General features: G+C 35.9%; 1 protein-coding gene across 4 annotated transcripts in view; it reads right to left on the bottom strand.

The window, feature by feature from the left end:
- Nucleotides 1-15,400, bottom strand: part of LOC110814778 (uncharacterized) — a 29,409-nt gene extending 14,009 nt beyond the window's left edge. Inside the window, exons 1-17 of one of the 4 annotated variants that reach the window (XM_088211736.1) lie at nucleotides 15,200-15,400; nucleotides 14,865-15,045; nucleotides 14,648-14,748; nucleotides 14,360-14,476; nucleotides 13,959-14,105; nucleotides 13,404-13,793; nucleotides 13,159-13,316; nucleotides 11,620-11,741; nucleotides 11,386-11,477; nucleotides 10,977-11,208; nucleotides 10,795-10,855; nucleotides 8,090-8,238; nucleotides 7,921-7,991; nucleotides 7,667-7,831; nucleotides 6,593-6,664; nucleotides 5,633-5,734; nucleotides 5,427-5,516 (exon numbers count right to left, since the gene is read on the bottom strand). In XM_088211736.1, coding sequence (XP_088067862.1) covers nucleotides 5,427-5,516; nucleotides 5,633-5,734; nucleotides 6,593-6,664; nucleotides 7,667-7,831; nucleotides 7,921-7,991; nucleotides 8,090-8,238; nucleotides 10,795-10,855; nucleotides 10,977-11,208; nucleotides 11,386-11,477; nucleotides 11,620-11,741; nucleotides 13,159-13,316; nucleotides 13,404-13,793; nucleotides 13,959-14,105; nucleotides 14,360-14,476; nucleotides 14,648-14,748; nucleotides 14,865-15,045; nucleotides 15,200-15,295 — 2,346 coding nt within the window. In that variant the 5' untranslated portion in view covers nucleotides 15,296-15,400. Of the gene's footprint in view, nucleotides 1-5,426; nucleotides 5,517-5,632; nucleotides 5,735-6,592; nucleotides 6,665-7,666; nucleotides 7,832-7,920; nucleotides 7,992-8,089; nucleotides 8,239-10,794; nucleotides 10,856-10,976; nucleotides 11,209-11,385; nucleotides 11,478-11,619; nucleotides 11,742-13,158; nucleotides 13,794-13,958; nucleotides 14,106-14,359; nucleotides 14,477-14,647; nucleotides 14,749-14,864; nucleotides 15,046-15,199 lie in introns of all 4 variants that reach the window. The other 3 variants (XM_088211737.1, XM_088211738.1, XM_088211735.1) reach the window with 3 other exon arrangements.
- Between the last annotated feature and the right edge of the window lie 1,247 nt (nucleotides 15,401-16,647).

Raw genomic sequence — 16,647 nt, 5'->3', positions numbered from 1 at the left:
CCAATAACTTAAGTAAATTAAACAACCAACAAGCAGTTGTTTCATGTTTCATGTTTCATGTTTCACGTTTTCCAAGAAAATTGCTAGAAAAAGGAAACAAATAAAAGAAGTTCAGTTCAACAAATACAAAGCATTGCTTTAAGAAAATTATCCTCCGTTCGATATATGATAACATTTTCTAGTTTCATCTTCTAATTCATGTGTTTATGCATAAGAATGAAATAATACTTAAGAAATGATTGTGAAAAGAAGGATAGAGTTCGAAAAGGGGAAAAAATAACTTTTCTAGAAGACTGTTTTTATCTATAATTTATACTCCACAAACACCAATGCACCATAAAAGCATGAATAAGCAAATGTATAAACATATATAACTTTAGAAAATAAAAAATAGAAAATATTTGTATGAACCAAATTGAGCCTTAATTTTTAAAAATGTATAATTAAATCTTCAGTTTATTGAATTTTTACTAAAAATACTTAATTTACAACAGATAGATATATATAAGAGAAGATTAGAAAGAGTTTTAGTCCCACAAAAAAAAAAAAATCTTCCACTAACGGAAGTTGACTATGATTCTACTTTATATGGAGATTTTTTTGAAGATACTTACCCATATAGGAATTGGATTTCTAGAAGAAGTTGGATTCCCATACTACCACTTAAGCTGGTTTGAAGATATTGAGTAAACCAAGCTTGGAACTCAATTTTTCAAAAGTCTTCCTTGGTAATGCTTTAATAAAAATATCTGCGATTTGACGGCAAGACTGGATATGTAAGAATAGTGCTCTTGACTTTATTTTCTTTTTGATGAAATGTCTATTAATCTCCAGATGCTTAGTTCGATGATGATGAACTAGGTTCTTTATTATATTTATTGTAAATTGATTGTCACAATACTTTTATAACATCTGAAGAGGGAATTCTCAATTCATCCAATACCTTTTGTAGCTATATCCCTTCATAAATACCATGTGCTAAAGTTCTAAACTCAGTCCCAGCACTACTCCTTGATATCACTAACGGCTTTTTATTTCTTCAAGTAACTAAGTTTCCCTAAATATATGCATAGTGTAAAGAGGTGGATCTTCAATTAGTTATACAATCAGCCCATCTGCATCAGTATATATTCAAATCCTTGGCAATCTATATTTCCCTACCTTTATTCCCTCAAAAGCTCTTAAATTTCTTTCTTTCCAAATAACCCAAAAAATGGTCAAAGGAATTAAAATAACAATTTCTTTTTTCAACCCTACACCACCACATGCCCAGATCTCATCTTTTACAGAGCCCGCAGCTACCCAGTTGAGTCCTAATAGACCATAGATCGTGCACCATAAATCATAAACAGCAGGGCACCAAAGGAGGAAATGATTGCATGATTCCGCCACATTCATGCAAAGATAGCAGCCATACACCAATATCTGGTCCCTGGCCATCAGTTTGTCGATTGTCAGGATTCTCTCTCTGCTAGCCTCCCACGCAAAAAAAAAAAAAAAATACTATTCTGGGCAGCACTTTCGACTTCCAGATCTGTGAGTATGGGAAATCAGATGTGCTGATCCGTTCCTCCCTAACAATATGCTTGTGAAAAGATCTCACTGAAAATTCACCATTCTGCTTTAGCTTCCAAAGCAATTGATCCGGCTCAGTGTTGATATGTTTTTGTGACACAATAGATAACAGCTCTTCATAATCTCTAATTTTCCAATCATTCAGATTTCTAAGCAAGTTTACGGACCAGATACAGCTGCCATTTGAGTCCACATAAGTCTCCTCAACCAACATATTTTTGGTTAGGGCAAAAGCAAATATTCTCGGAAACCGGCTTTTGAGACATTCACCCCCCAACCAATCATCCAACCAAAATCTAATTCTATTTCCTCTGCCCCAGATTTCATTTATTGCATTCTTTAAATCTTGGCCATTCCATCATGATATTCTTCCATAAGCCTAAGCTGTAGCCCCTTCTATTCAGCCCAACAGGCCCAGTCGCCTCAAAACCACGCCACCTCATCTCAATAGCCATCCTCCACAATCTTCCATCTTCCTTCATAAATCTCCACACCCATTTACCTTGCAATGTCATATTCATTTTCACCAAGGATCTAACACCCAAACCGCCACTGTTGAGAAGTTTTTTTACTTCAGCGCATTTAACCAAATAATACCGTTTTTTCTCATCCTCATCACTCCAAAGAAAATGGCATTGAATGGTTTCCAATCTTCTTGCTACACTAACCAGTATTGTCAAGGTAGAAAGGTAACAGATAGGAAGGTTGGCAAGTGTACTTTTTATTAAGGTGTGCCAACCACCTTTTGATAGAAAATTCCTCCTCCATCCACCAAGTCTATTTTTAACCATATCAATCACTGGTTCCCAAGTTTTCTTGTCTTTGTATTTCACTCCAAGGGGGACCCCAAAGTATTTAATAGGGAGTTTTGTGGTTTCACACCCCATTACCCGAGCAAAGCTGTTTTCATCTCCTTTGTCCCCAATCCTGACCAACTCAGATTTGTTGAGGTTGATATTGAGTCCAAAAACGCCTTGAAAACAAAGAAGAATGCATCTTAAGTGTAGCAGGAATTGCTTTTCTAGTTGGCAAAACAGTAGCGTGTCATCAGCAAAAGAGAGGTGTGAAACCTCAAGAGAATTTTCGCCACTGCCCACGAACACCCCTCTTAGAAGCTAAAGCTCTTTTGCCCTGTTCATCAAACCATTCAGAACTTCCATCACTATAATAAATAGGACCGGAGAGAGTGGGTCTCCTTGCCTCAAACCCCTAGAACCAGTAAAAAACTTTGACGACCCTCCATGATTAACACAGCAAATGAAGTTGAAGTCATACAAGAACTCATCCACAATCTCCATTTTTTACCAAAACCCAACTTATCTAACATATAATCTACAAAGTTCCAGCACACATGGCCGTACGCCTTCTCCGTGTCAAGTTTGCACACCAGCCCCTCTTTTTTACCCATTACCAGCTTATCTACAACCTCATTTGCCACCAAGATAGCATCTTGAATTTACCTACGTGTTGACAATCCCCAATAACCTCCCCCAACACTTTTAAAAGTCTGTCCGTCAACACTTTTGCAATGAGCTTGTAAATACAACCCACCAAGCTAATAGGGAGGAAATCTCTAATATTTTTAGCACATTTCTTCTTCGCAATCATTACAAGAAAGGTGGAATTCAATGAACGTACAAATTTACCAATCTCATGCATCTCATGGAAGAGAGCCCCATAACATCATCATTAATAACATATTAAAATTCTTGAAGGAATTTCATATTGAATCCGTTTGGACCCGGAGCCTTGTCACCATTGCAAAGCTTCAGACTCCCATACACCTCATCCTCGGCAAATTCAGCTTCAATCAACTGTCTACTAGCTTCAATTAGTCTCATGAAGTTCAAGCCATCTAATTTCCGCCTCGCCTTGAATTCTCCTCATACAACCTAGAAAAGTAAGACCGATCAGCTTCTCTCATGTTGTCATTGCCTTTAAATCTCACCTCATCCACCCACAATTCATCAACATAATTACATCTCTGCCGGTGGCTGGCCAAAGCATGGAAATACTTTGTGTTTAGATCCCTCTCATCCAACCATCTCTCACGGGATATCTGTTTCCATGCCATCTCCTCATTATTACCGCCACCAGCAGCCTGATCTCATCCCTACAGATGGTTGAGCCGTTCCTCTTGGTCGAACTACCTGACCGTAATCAACGCTTGAGCCTCTTCCTCTACCAAAACCATAGTCAGGCTATCTTCGTTTATCACCATCGCTCCTGCTTCTCCTGCTTTGCAACCATCATCTTCTTCCCGTGTTTCATTTTCACTAAGAACCCGATTCGGTTCTTCACTTTCTTAATCTGGTGCGCCTAACAGATGCGGGGCTTCCTCCTTTTTGTCATCACCATATCCTGTCTCTCTATTCTCTTCCATCAACTAAGAAGACTTCTTCTCTCCTTCGACAGACCCACCTTTAGGGATTTGATCATTCCCCCCTTTAACCCCCGAAGGCTCATCTCATGTTGAAATACTTCCAACGGGCCTCCAGCCTTTTTTTTTTTGTCAGGCCTCTCCCTCTAGGCTTATCCACATCCATATCAGGATCCGCAATCCACTTTTCTTTCTCTTCACAAGTGAATTATCGCTGCCACATGGGCCCATTCAAATTGGCACGAGTTGGACCCGCTCCTCGCCCCAAGTAAGCTAAGATCTCCAATCCATGTCCTCTTTCTTTCGGGTCGGGCCTTTTACCCAATTCAACCCAATTCCTTTATGTTCCATCTCTGCACTACCCGATTTCTAGGCTTCCCTTTGGAGTTGAGCATTGTCGCATAGGTACAACCCAATTCCTTTATGTTCCATCTCTGCCCTACCCGATTTCTAGGCTTCCCTTTGAAGTTGAGCACTGCCGCGTAGGTACGGCCCCCGCCAACCTCCATCGAGAAATGGATGGCTATTGCACAATGCGAGCAGTTAAATGAGGCCTTCCACGGTCTTTCCTGGCCCTTTTCCACTCAGTTTACTTCTCTCACCATCCTTTCCACTTTTCCTCTACTCTCAGGGTTAACAACCTGTCTTTCAGCAACCTCAAATGCCGCCACCATGGATAGCCACCATCCTCTCCCTTGACAACCCTCCGATATGAATATCTGCCTCGCTTTCTTTTCCCATAATTCCGATAAAACTGAATACATTCCTCTTCTATTGGTTCCAAAGGATATCCACAGCTCACGATTCCAACCCATATAGTGTTTAGCCCATGGAACACCCCCTTATTCCAATAGAACTCTTCTAATGCATTGAGAAATCAATTTACTTCCTTCTTCACAAGCAAAATCGACACTAGAAATCCCTTACTATTCTCACAAATTTTCATCTCATCCATCCTCCTACCTTCGCACAACAGGTCGAACGACGTGTTGTCAACAATAAGGAAATTTCTACCATTCCAGGGCATCATAATGGCTCCAGTAGCCGGCCAATAGCTGCCAACTAAGTTGTCAGCAGTCGCATTTATTCTCTCTCTCTGTCTCTATCACCCTCGCACTCTCTCTGTGATACAAGCCTTCTCTTCAACAAAGCAAAGGTGAAATTTCTTATTTGATAGAAGAAAAAAGTATTATCCATTAGCCATAAAGGGGATGGCACTAAAGCGCAAAAACTACAGGGTGGACATACAATTCTGAGATATGATGTCTAACAGCTCTCCCCAATTGGAAAAAGTGTGCTCAGTAAAGCCAAAGTGTAGAGCATGAATCCATACTATCAGTAACCAAACAAAGGGGGAAGAATATTTTTAACCAAAAAATTAAAGCCAAAGAAATATGACCAGATCTACAGGGTTGACAAAAAATTACAAATAGTACTTCATAGTTAATCTGCAAGGGGGAAGAAAACTCACAGTACGTAGGAGATTCAGATTTCCCTTCATTTTCAATGTTTCAGCATCTCGATCCAACTGATGTTTCCACGATGCAAGAAGTGCCTCATCCTAGAATGATTAGCATCTTCCTTTTAAAATTTCATGATTTTACAAGATAGACACATGTGATAAACCCACACCCTGTTTAGTAACACCATAACCCTGTTTAGTAACACCATACAAACCTGTGGCATGTGAATGGTTACTTTATTTGGGAAAAGCTTAGTTAGAAGTTTTGTTGCTTTTGGAACTTCCTTTCCCCTGTCATGCAGCCTTCCAAAACTATCCTGACAACATAAAAAGGAGAGCTTCAGTCATTTGAAAAACCACAACTTGAAAAAGTACACACACCTCTGCTATGGCAATAAGAGAGACAGGGGATGGGGGGAGGGAATAAGGAGCAAGAAATGTAAAAAGAGGCTCACTGAAACCAGAAGAACAAATCCTGGAAATTTTGTGTTTGATGTGTTGCTATATCATCACTTTACAAAGCCAAAAATATAAAGCATGAATTCAATCAAGAAAAAAATAGCAAAAGAACAATCAAATCCCAAATCCGATATTACCATGGTGAAAACAATGTCAAAATGTTTCAATTTTATGCACTACTCATCAGCATATTAGGATAATGTTATGTATTGATCAAGAAAACTGCTTAAAATAATAAAGTCTTACATATATGCTCCAAAATAAATAATCTACTGCTTTTAGATGCACTCCTCATCAGCATTATTTGACATATTGACACGTAAATTAAAGGTAAAATTCAAATTGTGAAAAGAACCAGTCCCATAAAAAAAAATCCAATGAAAAAACCAGGAAATAGGAACTTTTCTCTTCAAGCAATGAGTGGTCAAGAAACTTGTCACATGCGAAAAATATTAAGGAAATCAATTGATCATCCATTATTAAATCACAAGTCAAATCTAAGGAGATGCCTCAATAAATCTCTATGCCCAAAAAATATGGTAAACTCGGAAGAGTTTTAGCCTTGTCTGTAAGTATTATTCCAAAGCCTAAAAAGAAAATAATTGAACCGCTGAGAAAAAATGGTGAAAATTTAACCCTTTTACCGTAGAATCCGCCATCCATTCTCATTATTTTCTGAGACATTAAATCGAAGGGGGAGAGGAGTGCTATATTACCGGAAAAGCCAAGTCAAGAAGAGCTGTCTGATTGCTGCCGAATTTAGTGAAAAGCAAACCACCAGGGTGTGACTGCAAAAGGAAAATTGAGATAAGCTAGATACTAATTAATTTTGACAAAGGTATACCTGGCTAAAGGCATTAATTTAGAGGGAAAGACAATAAAATGATTTTTTCACTTGATGAAATAAGATTATAATCAATTTTTCATCATGAAACATATCACTAAAGTTTCAAAATGAATTTCAAAATTAAAGGAAAAAAAAATCATATAGCCAAGCTAGTGTTTAAGATTTAGGCTTACTTTTTTTATCGTCCCTCCAAAGTGATGATGACATAAAATATATGGTGACAAATATCCAGACTTAATTAAGGTTGTGTTGGAGTGCATTCTTTTTATTGATTATCAATCCTAAATCTGAAAATAGCTTACACAGTTTGCAGTACATTCTCTCATTGTCAATTACTTTGGCCACCAAAAGATATTATTTAGTCTTCAGTAAATTCTTTCAGCAATCCTTCCCAAGCAGGAAATATACCATCAAAATCAAAAACATAAGAGGATATTGAAAGCAAATACTAGGAAATTAGAGTATAAAGAGCCTAACACAATTTCTTTTTTTTTTTTTTTGAGAAGAATGAACCTAACAAATATTTCCGGTCGAAAAAAAAACAGTATACTTGAGTTCCAATCATAATGGGCTTATCTCTGCCCATTACAAGTTTCCGAAATCAGAACTGACTAAGAGTATCACACATTGTAATTCATTTATAAATGTGAGAGCATATGAATACAAAAAACAAATCAATTTGTTTTATTCCTAAAAGCAACTTATAACATCATACAGACAAATATCTCTTTTTTTTTTCCTTTCTTACCACATGGTTTTCATTGGAATTTAAGAATCTACAAAATATTTCATATCTTCAAATCAGCTTATTTTAGTACAATGAGAAGGCAAATACAAAAGACACATCTATATATATATATGTGTGTGTGTGTGTGTGTGTGTGTGTGTGTGTGTGCAGAAAGAGAGAGAGACAGAAAGAATAAGGTCCTTGAGGTCAAACTACCTTCTCCTTTCGATTGTCAATATGAGTATGTGAACCAATCACAACAATGTTATCAGGAAGCTTATCAAGTCTACTCTTGAAAGTGGACTGTGAATCTATAATAGACTTCTCAGCATCTTTCAAAAATAAAATGAAAGGGGAACTTCTGCTCTCAGTATATACAACCTGATGGAAAAATAAAATTGAATTACTAAACCAATGAAAAATAAGCAAGAATAAACATCCACTTATTCTTATACCAAAAGAATCAGTACCTCAAACAATGTGTTAACAAGTAATTTGTCCAAGTCTTCAGCGGTTGTGTTTTCAAGCTGAAGATCAGTAACTAGAGAGAGGAAGAGAGAGAGAGATTCAATCATGGAAGAAAGACGGATTCAAAGACAAGTATTTAGGAAATAAATGCTTAGCAAATGACAACATTACCATTGCAAAAGAAGCCATAACCTTCCTCACAAAGACCACCAAGGTCAACTCCATCGGGTACAGGTCTATCAAATTTTACCCCAACTTTTGATAAAGGATTATCCTCAAAAAGTAATATAACATTACCGCGAATCCCATAAAGAGGCCCCCTGTAGATTAAAGTAACATAGACTTAAAGCAGGACCATACAGGAACATCATATTATGCCAACATGCAACAAACATCTAAGGGAAATATTATATACACACGTGTACTTGCAAGTGTGTATTAAACTTATTAGAGCATACAAGCACATGTATCTACAAAATGCATTAATATAATGAAGCAAAATTCACCAGTCGGGAAAAAATATGGGCATTTCTGTATGTGGAGAGCACCTCTTTGGAGCCTAGTTTTGTTGTGGTCTTTTAATTCTAAAAACCAAAGAGGTATAGGGAAGGGAAAAAAACAGAAATGGAAATGGACAATCATGCCTGCATGCATTCATATACTTGTCAAGATGCTACTAGGGATGGATCACCATGTATCCATATCTTAAAAAGCATACTATAGACAGTTTCACAACGTCTTCAATCCATATGAACCAGCCCAGCCCAACGGTCCTCATAAATATCGATCCCATCCCTTTATACGCTGCATCTTCAAAAAGCAGAAGATTCTGTAACAATGTACCAAGAGTGGTAATAACATATATCACCTGCTTACTCTCGATGGACCCTCTTTCTCTCTACATCTCCATTTTACAACACAATCACCACTAGTTAAATCCTCTTTTTAGAAGCACCATCAGTTAAATCATATCAATTCATTATATGCTTCTGGCACTGGCTGCCAAATTTTGTATTCTGCAACATCAGAAATGTCAACTTCAGATGCAGTGCCAATCACCACAAAGGTGAAGCAGATTCACAATATTTTTTTCCAGTGACTTAGAGTTCGGGCTACATTCAGGCTCCAGAAAAGTTTTTGCCTTGATTATGTTTCCAGAAGGTTCAAGATCTTGGTGGATGCTGCTTCCTTACACAGGCAAATAATCTAAATTTCCTCCCATCAAAACTCCAACGTTTACAATGAAAGACCTTATTTTTCGAGAAGTCCTGCTCTCTTTATCTTTGATTCTTCAAAGAAAGAAGTATTATTAAGAAAAAGAAAGAGAAATATAATCATAGGAGAATAAGACATCCTCCTCAAACTGTAACACTCGAAGAAACAATAAAGACAACAGAAAGAGGGACATCCTGTGGGAAGATAAATGACTGCCTCCCAGTTCCAATGGAACTCATTAAGAGTATGGTTAGAATAACTCCCATGACCTTTGGCCCATAAGTTGCCAGAAAAGTCAATTTGTTTTGAAGCAACGAATAGCGCTCATCAAAAGTTCTCCGGTTGTGCTCAATCCAAAGAATCCAAAAGCCAGTAAACATGGCCCCTGCCAAATGGGTTTAGCCCTCTTCCGGACTCCCTCCCCTGAAAAAGTAGTTCGTATTAGACCATTCACCGTAGGAGGAACAACCCAACAAAAACCAAACATCGCAAACACCTAGTCCGCGTCTTCCATGCTATCTCGTAATAAAGGAACAAATGAGAATGAGTTTTGTCATCTTTATCAAACATAATTTCGACACAAAGCTCAATTGAGCCGACGGATTTGGGGGAATCTATCAAATACCTTGTTAGTATTGAGCCTTTGATGAGTAGCAACATATCAAATACCTTTACCTTTGAGGGAATTGGAGCTTTACAAAATTCCTTGGCAATAAGTAATGGAAGACATGTTTGGTCTTTAATGAGGTGATCAAACAAGGATTTACAAATATATAATCTTGAGGGCTCCAGGGTCCAGATTTTTGTATCAGGATGTTAATTTAATGTATCCAACAAAGATATCAAATTGAGTACATCATCGGTCTTTATCCTGGATTCTCTTTCAAGTACATATGCCGAAACATCAATCTTTGCAGACTATCAATGAACAACTGCAATATTCTTTCCAATAAAAAGTATTAATTGCAAGCTGTTGGTTACATGATTTTTTCCCACTGACTTTACCATCCCAAAACAATAGTACACTACCTCTGGAGAGCCTTAAACATGTGCTATCAAGCCCTTATACTGTAGATCAACCCTCCAATACCACTTCAGATAAATACTTTTTAGAAGTTAAATCTCGAAAAACCATTGAAGTAGCTAAAATTTGTCAGTAATTGATATCATCCTGCTTGTCAAGTATCTAAAGACAACTGAAATTAGATTGATGATCTTCCTAAAACTAGTAACAGGACAAGGTAAATTATTTCCATTTCATTTCTAATCAAAACATTAAAAAATGAATTATGATCACAGATTAAATAAAAAGAATGAACACCAAATTCTATCTTCCACATCAGACACCCTTAGGTAATAATAGATCATAGAGCTAATGCCAAGTATATTTTATTTACAAAGCATCAATACGTTTCAATTTATCATTCAATAAACTTGATAATAATGAAAAAATAAAAATGGCTTCTCTTCCACACTCAGGTCATGAGAATACAAGGGTAAAATGCAATATCTTGCATCCTAAATACGAACCCAAATATGTGAAAACAGGGTTTTTTGCACAGAATATTAACATAAAAATTGTATGAGCTGTTTGACCAATAATCACATAAGCAAAAAGAAAAAACAAAAAAAGGGTCCAAGTCACCTATTCCGTATCATACCTTTGAGGAGATGTCGTTGGATACAAGCTACCAGAAGAACCCATAAATTTTACTCTGTCACCTGCATGTAGAATAATTAAAAAAATTTCACTTAATTGAACCCCAAAAAGAAAACCAAAAAACTTAAAAAACATAACAAATCAAAAAAAATATTTTCCTTGCAACAGATTCTAGTAGCATACCTATCTTGAACATGTGAAACTTATGTAACCCCAACAAAGAGGGTGCAGGATCAGTCTCCATCTTTGGTTGAGATTCTGAACCAGAACATGGAACTACTGAAGAGCTAGGTATTTCCCCTTCACCTACTAACCGATCCGCAAATTTTGCCAAATATTCCTGTCTTATGCGGTTATATGACTTGTCTAGATTATGCCCATCCTTCAGCAGTTCAGCTTCTTTTGAAGATAAACCCTGCAACCAACCAATTAGATAATCAATAACTACAATACCAATGCCAGCAATCTAGTAACCAGAATGAGAATCTCCTTTTTTAAAGAAGTTTACAATTAAATTAATTACAGATCCAATTAATGCAATAAAAATCTAATCTTAAGATTAAATTCACATTAAAGCCCAAGTAGATCTTACACCCAAAAATGAATGGCTGTCAAATATGAGCAATTTAGCTCCAAAATGATTAGCAAGAGCTTTTGCCAACATCTCCTGGTATATTTCAGACCCTACAAAAACGTTCAGTTGAAAGAGCTTAACTTTGCATATGTCCTGCTGAACAAGAATTTATTAAGCAACCAATACATGCAATTTTTTATGAAGAAGTATTACAACTAAAACATACAGATGAAATAAAGCTTTTCCACTAACCTGCTGGACCAGAAAGCAAAATACGGGGATTAATAGCAGCTAAATCCGAAGCATAATTGACAAGTTCTTTGTGCTTCAAATGTATATATGAAGAGGCAATGAGTACATTTTTTGTATGCTCACTGCAGGAGGAAAAGCAAAAGTCCACAAGTTACACATGATTAGTGCACAGCATATGAAAAAGATTTCTAGCAGTGTCAAAAATAGTGCTCGCATTTTTCAGGGGACTTTCAAGGGTGGGAAAACATCAGACAAATTCCAATGACTGCTCTATATACTAAATGAAAATATATCCTACAATACCAGTAAACAATAAACTGACATGATATTTTTGTAGGTGGGCAGCAACCCTTTGCTTCCTTGTTTATAGTTCTTTCTTTGTCTTTGAAAAGATGTATGTCAGACCGAAATGATAGAAAAAGTAATTGGAATTTCTATCAGAACATCTTTTTAGTATTTTGAGTAGATAATTATTAACTTCACATGCAAAGGACATTTTCAACTGCTGGATGCCTTTTCAGCAGCTGCCATGTCAAGTTGCCTCAAAATGTTTGCCTCGTAGAAATATTTTTGGTTAGTGGAACATAATTATTTGCAAAATGCAATCAAAGCCATAACATTACAAGCCAAAATGGATTTGAAGAAAAATCACAGGTTCACATTTGAGTGGACATTTCAGCTCTCGGATAGATGAGTCAATTTAATGATTAGAGAGTCAGTCTTCTAGTACAGAAGAAACACTACATGACAGATTGATCAATATATTTCTTCATAATAAATTATAGGTGACAACCATACAAATTCCATGCATGTAGCTAATTAAGTTTCAACTGAATAAATTTTTAAAGGGAACACGAATTCAACACTTAGTTTTTACTCAGTATTCCTCACTCACTTCGTGAAAAAATAATGCAAAGGCACACATGTTACTCTTGACGCTCGCATAATATCTTTTAAGCTCTCAATAGATAGCTAAAGCACTCTTAATAAAGAATACTTCAACTTGTCTTCTCAAATGCCATCCTAAGAACTACTCCAAAAAAATGCATTTCTAAGAAAAACAAACTAGTTGATGATTTTTCCTAGCTATTGGCAATGTAGTCAAGGCCTTATGACTCCTTAAGCCACGTTCCCACCAGTTAAACATAAATTTCCTATGAGCTTGCACGTCTTAAATCTTCCGTTAATTGTTAAAAGCCACCTGAATTGTTAAAAGTCTTAAATCTTAGACATTAGCTTCTCCCTAAAATTCAAAGTTCCAACAGTAGATCTAGGAAGATAATGGCACAAGTTTAGTGCAGGTGATGAATGTGCCAGCTCTGCCCTTGACCATGCACCACGTATTGACTTTCTCTTCTCTACCATCTCCATCAATTGAAATTTAAGTCCCACAGTCCAAGTCCATCTTCCCCACCCTCATACTTTAAACTGAATCACACTATTTTAAGCTTCTCAATAGTATATCTGGCCCCACCCACCTTCCTCAGAGAAGAAAATTAAATAAGATATCAAAATCATAAAAATGTCTCTGAAGCATACCTCAAATAATATGGAAAGTTATCAAATGAAACTTCTAGGTCTCTGCCATCAAGAATCCCACCACGAATCTCTTCCCTGAACACTGTACACCGTGAAGGCATACCCGATGTTGATGGTGGCTGTGAATCTCTTGTCCGCTCAATTCTTTCGTCAAATACCTGTTTACAGATACTTTTGCTCAATTTCAGATTACAACTAGTTGATGGAGCAAACATCCTCAAGAAAGGCCTTAGCAAATCATTCACCCCAGAGAGTTTTACATTGCCTGCCTCTATGCCAGGGTCCTGATTGTTGTCAAGTTGCAGATTCTTGTTGGTTGCTCCGCTATCTGCAGCTTTATCACTCCCAATGTTTGCAGCAGAATTGCCATCAGTTCCATCAGCTCCGATCTCCATGCCGTTTTGAACAGCAGAATTAGTAGGTACCTCAGTGGCCTGGTTGATTTTACTGGTGCTCTGGGATGGTAACTTCCACCGCGCCAAATCATGCCCCAGGCTTGAAAGAGATGCCAATATGGAGGCTCCAGCTACTGCTGAAGGATCCCCAGTCCTCCTCTCTAGTTGCATATATTTCCCTAAACTATTATGAATCTCCGCACCCTTAACAGAAACGTCTGTTACTAGTTGATGAAATATCTAAACCAAATAAAACTAAGGAAAATACAAAAAGGAGTATAAACACAGGATCCAAAAAACTAAAGATGATAAATTAATCGGGAAACAGATACAGGCACAAAGAAATTCCCAATAAGAATTAGAAGAACAGTAAAAAAAGCACCTCCAAGCAAATAGAAAGGATACATAAGCGTGGTTCCCCAACAAGCCAAAGACCACCTCATCACCCGAGTTAAGCACACAACTAGCACTCTTACTGACAACAGTCCCATTTACCTGCACTGATCCCTTGCTCCCCACGCTCTCTAGCACAGCTACAGCACTGCCTTCGCGCTGATCATGTCCAGAAACAATGAGTATTCATACTGCATGTACATATTTAAGGAGTTCAACTCCACAAATAACCTTAAAATATCAATACCCGAAACAAGAACCAAAAGAGAGGGAGAAAACAAGTGATGAACAAAACCAGTATAACATAAATAACCCACTTGTAATCCCTTACATGCTTGTTTCGTGCATAAAAATCTTGCATTAATTCATCGCTATATTGAAGAGATAGCTGAGTATGCCATCATTACAGATACCTGAGTATGCCTGATCTTGCACAGAACCCCACTTATAGTCTGGTCTTTTAATGGAAAATTGCACTGTCTGCTTGACCCAATACTGAAACTTGATGAACAAACAGCTATACTTGGATTCTGCAGTGTATAAAATATTTCTCATTTAAGCAACTATAATGTTGAGTACCAACAACGTTAATTACTGACACTACTGGAAACAATTAGCTTGTAGAAGCCCGTATTTGGAAAAAAAAAAATCGAAACGCAAGCAGATTTTTACTTGAAAATAAAATAAATCTGCTGAATTACCTGCGCAGACTGTGAGAGGAGTCTGCACCAAGGAGTCGGTGTCTCGTACATACTCCAGACAGAGAAACTCGTCGGCTTTTCCGGCAAAATCGGTATAGAACCTTTAATAGAGATTAAAGAAAGAACCCAGATTTCACTCGATTTTCGAGAGTGACAACTTACAACCACACAAAAACATGATTGTTGACAACAGTTGAAAAAGAAAAAAAAAAGTTACCATCGGCAAACGGTGGGGCCACCGCGACCATAGCCGGGGAGGACTCCCCCTTCACGCCATCTCCAGCGATCGGAGTGTCTCCGGCACCGCATTCTCCGGGATCCACGGGCGGCGGCGTGCACAGTTCCTTGGAATCCTCATCTGGTGGCGGCTTCTCCGATGCTCCGGCACCATTCTCCACCTGAAATTTCTACCAAAGTCAAAACCCAGAATCGCAAAATCTCCACCAACAAATACCCAAACTTTCTTCCCAAAAAAAAAAATCCAAAATAAACCCATAAATGATAAAGATAGGAACTTTCTCCTTCTTGGATATATGGGTTTTAATCAGACACCTTTTGACGCTTGGGAGAAGAAGGTCTGTCCTCCCCGGAGGAAGATCTCTTGCTATTGTTACCAGGAATAGATCCACTCCTCCTCGTAGAAACCATGACTCTCTGGTTCTAGATTTTTTTTTTTTTCCGCTGTTTGGATGGTAGAAACTAGAAATGAAAATGAAATGAATGTCCAAAATTTTTGAGGAAAATGAAATAATGGAGAGATATATATGAGTTTCTAGCAGCTTGTTTTTTTTTTTTTTTTTTTTTTGGGTTGATATGCAAAAGTTTGATGCCCGTGGACCAAAGGGTCCGTTTAGCTTTTTGGTGAATATGCTCCAACGTGATAAAATAATTTTTTAAATAAGTTTAATGTAGTTGTGGTAAAATTTATTGTAATACGTATTTTTAATAGAAAATATTATATTATTTTTAATTAATTATAATAATTAAACTATAAAATTAATAATGAATGTCCAAGTAATAAAAAATATGAAATAATAATAAAAAATAATCATTATAATTATTTAAATAATCTTTTTTTTTAAAAAAATATTTTGACGAATTAATTTTTTAAGTTTTAAGATAAAATATAGTAATGCTATATTTATTATAAAATTTAAATAATTTATTTTAAAATTTAATTAATGGTTATTTGAAGTTAAAAGTTATGTTGAACAATTTCAACTATTAAAATTTTAATAATATTATTTAAGCATTCTGAATAATTATTTTTTTATTATTACATATTTTTTATCATTTTAATATTTATTATTGTATTATAAAATAATTAACTAAATAATATTAATCATAGTACTGACGATAACTCAATAAGATATTAAATTAAATTTTTAAAATTTAAATAATTTAAAATATAAAATAATAATTTAATAGCACAATTTAATTAAGTAGTTAGAATTTATTTATATTATATAGATAAATATAAAGAATAAATTAAAGAGATTGTTCAAATATATATATATATGTGTGTGTGTGTGTACAAACTCAAATTACATAGATATTCAACCATTAAGCTTATATCTCTATCTTATATTCAAATAACTCAATTTATATTTTATCAACTATATCGTTTTTTTCTTACAATAGTAATTAACTAATTGTTAATTACTATTGTAAAAAAAAAAAAGATATCTAAAACTTCAAGTAAGTAGTATTAATTTATTATTAATACGTCCCAATAATATTGTATTTATAATATTATTAACCGTTAATAAATTTAATAGTTGAGAATATTAAATATTTTTTAATAAAAAATGTAAAATGTATTATTTTATAAGGTGTCTCGCATTAAACCACATATTTATAACATATTATTTAAAAATAAAAAAGTACTTTTATGTATGGTAATTATATGTAGTAGTGCACTATATATGTGCACTGCACATTTGACCAATTTGAAGTTTTTGTTTATTTTAAATAAATAATATGTAAAGTATGAGAAAATG

Source organism: Carica papaya, chromosome 9, assembly GCF_054855325.1.
Source record: "Carica papaya isolate Zhongbai chromosome 9, ASM5485532v1, whole genome shotgun sequence".
In the NCBI taxonomy this organism is placed as follows: Eukaryota; Viridiplantae; Streptophyta; class Magnoliopsida; order Brassicales; family Caricaceae; genus Carica; species Carica papaya.
Note: the sequence above shows the minus strand (reverse complement) of the source record. Positions and strands in the feature narration are given on the sequence as shown.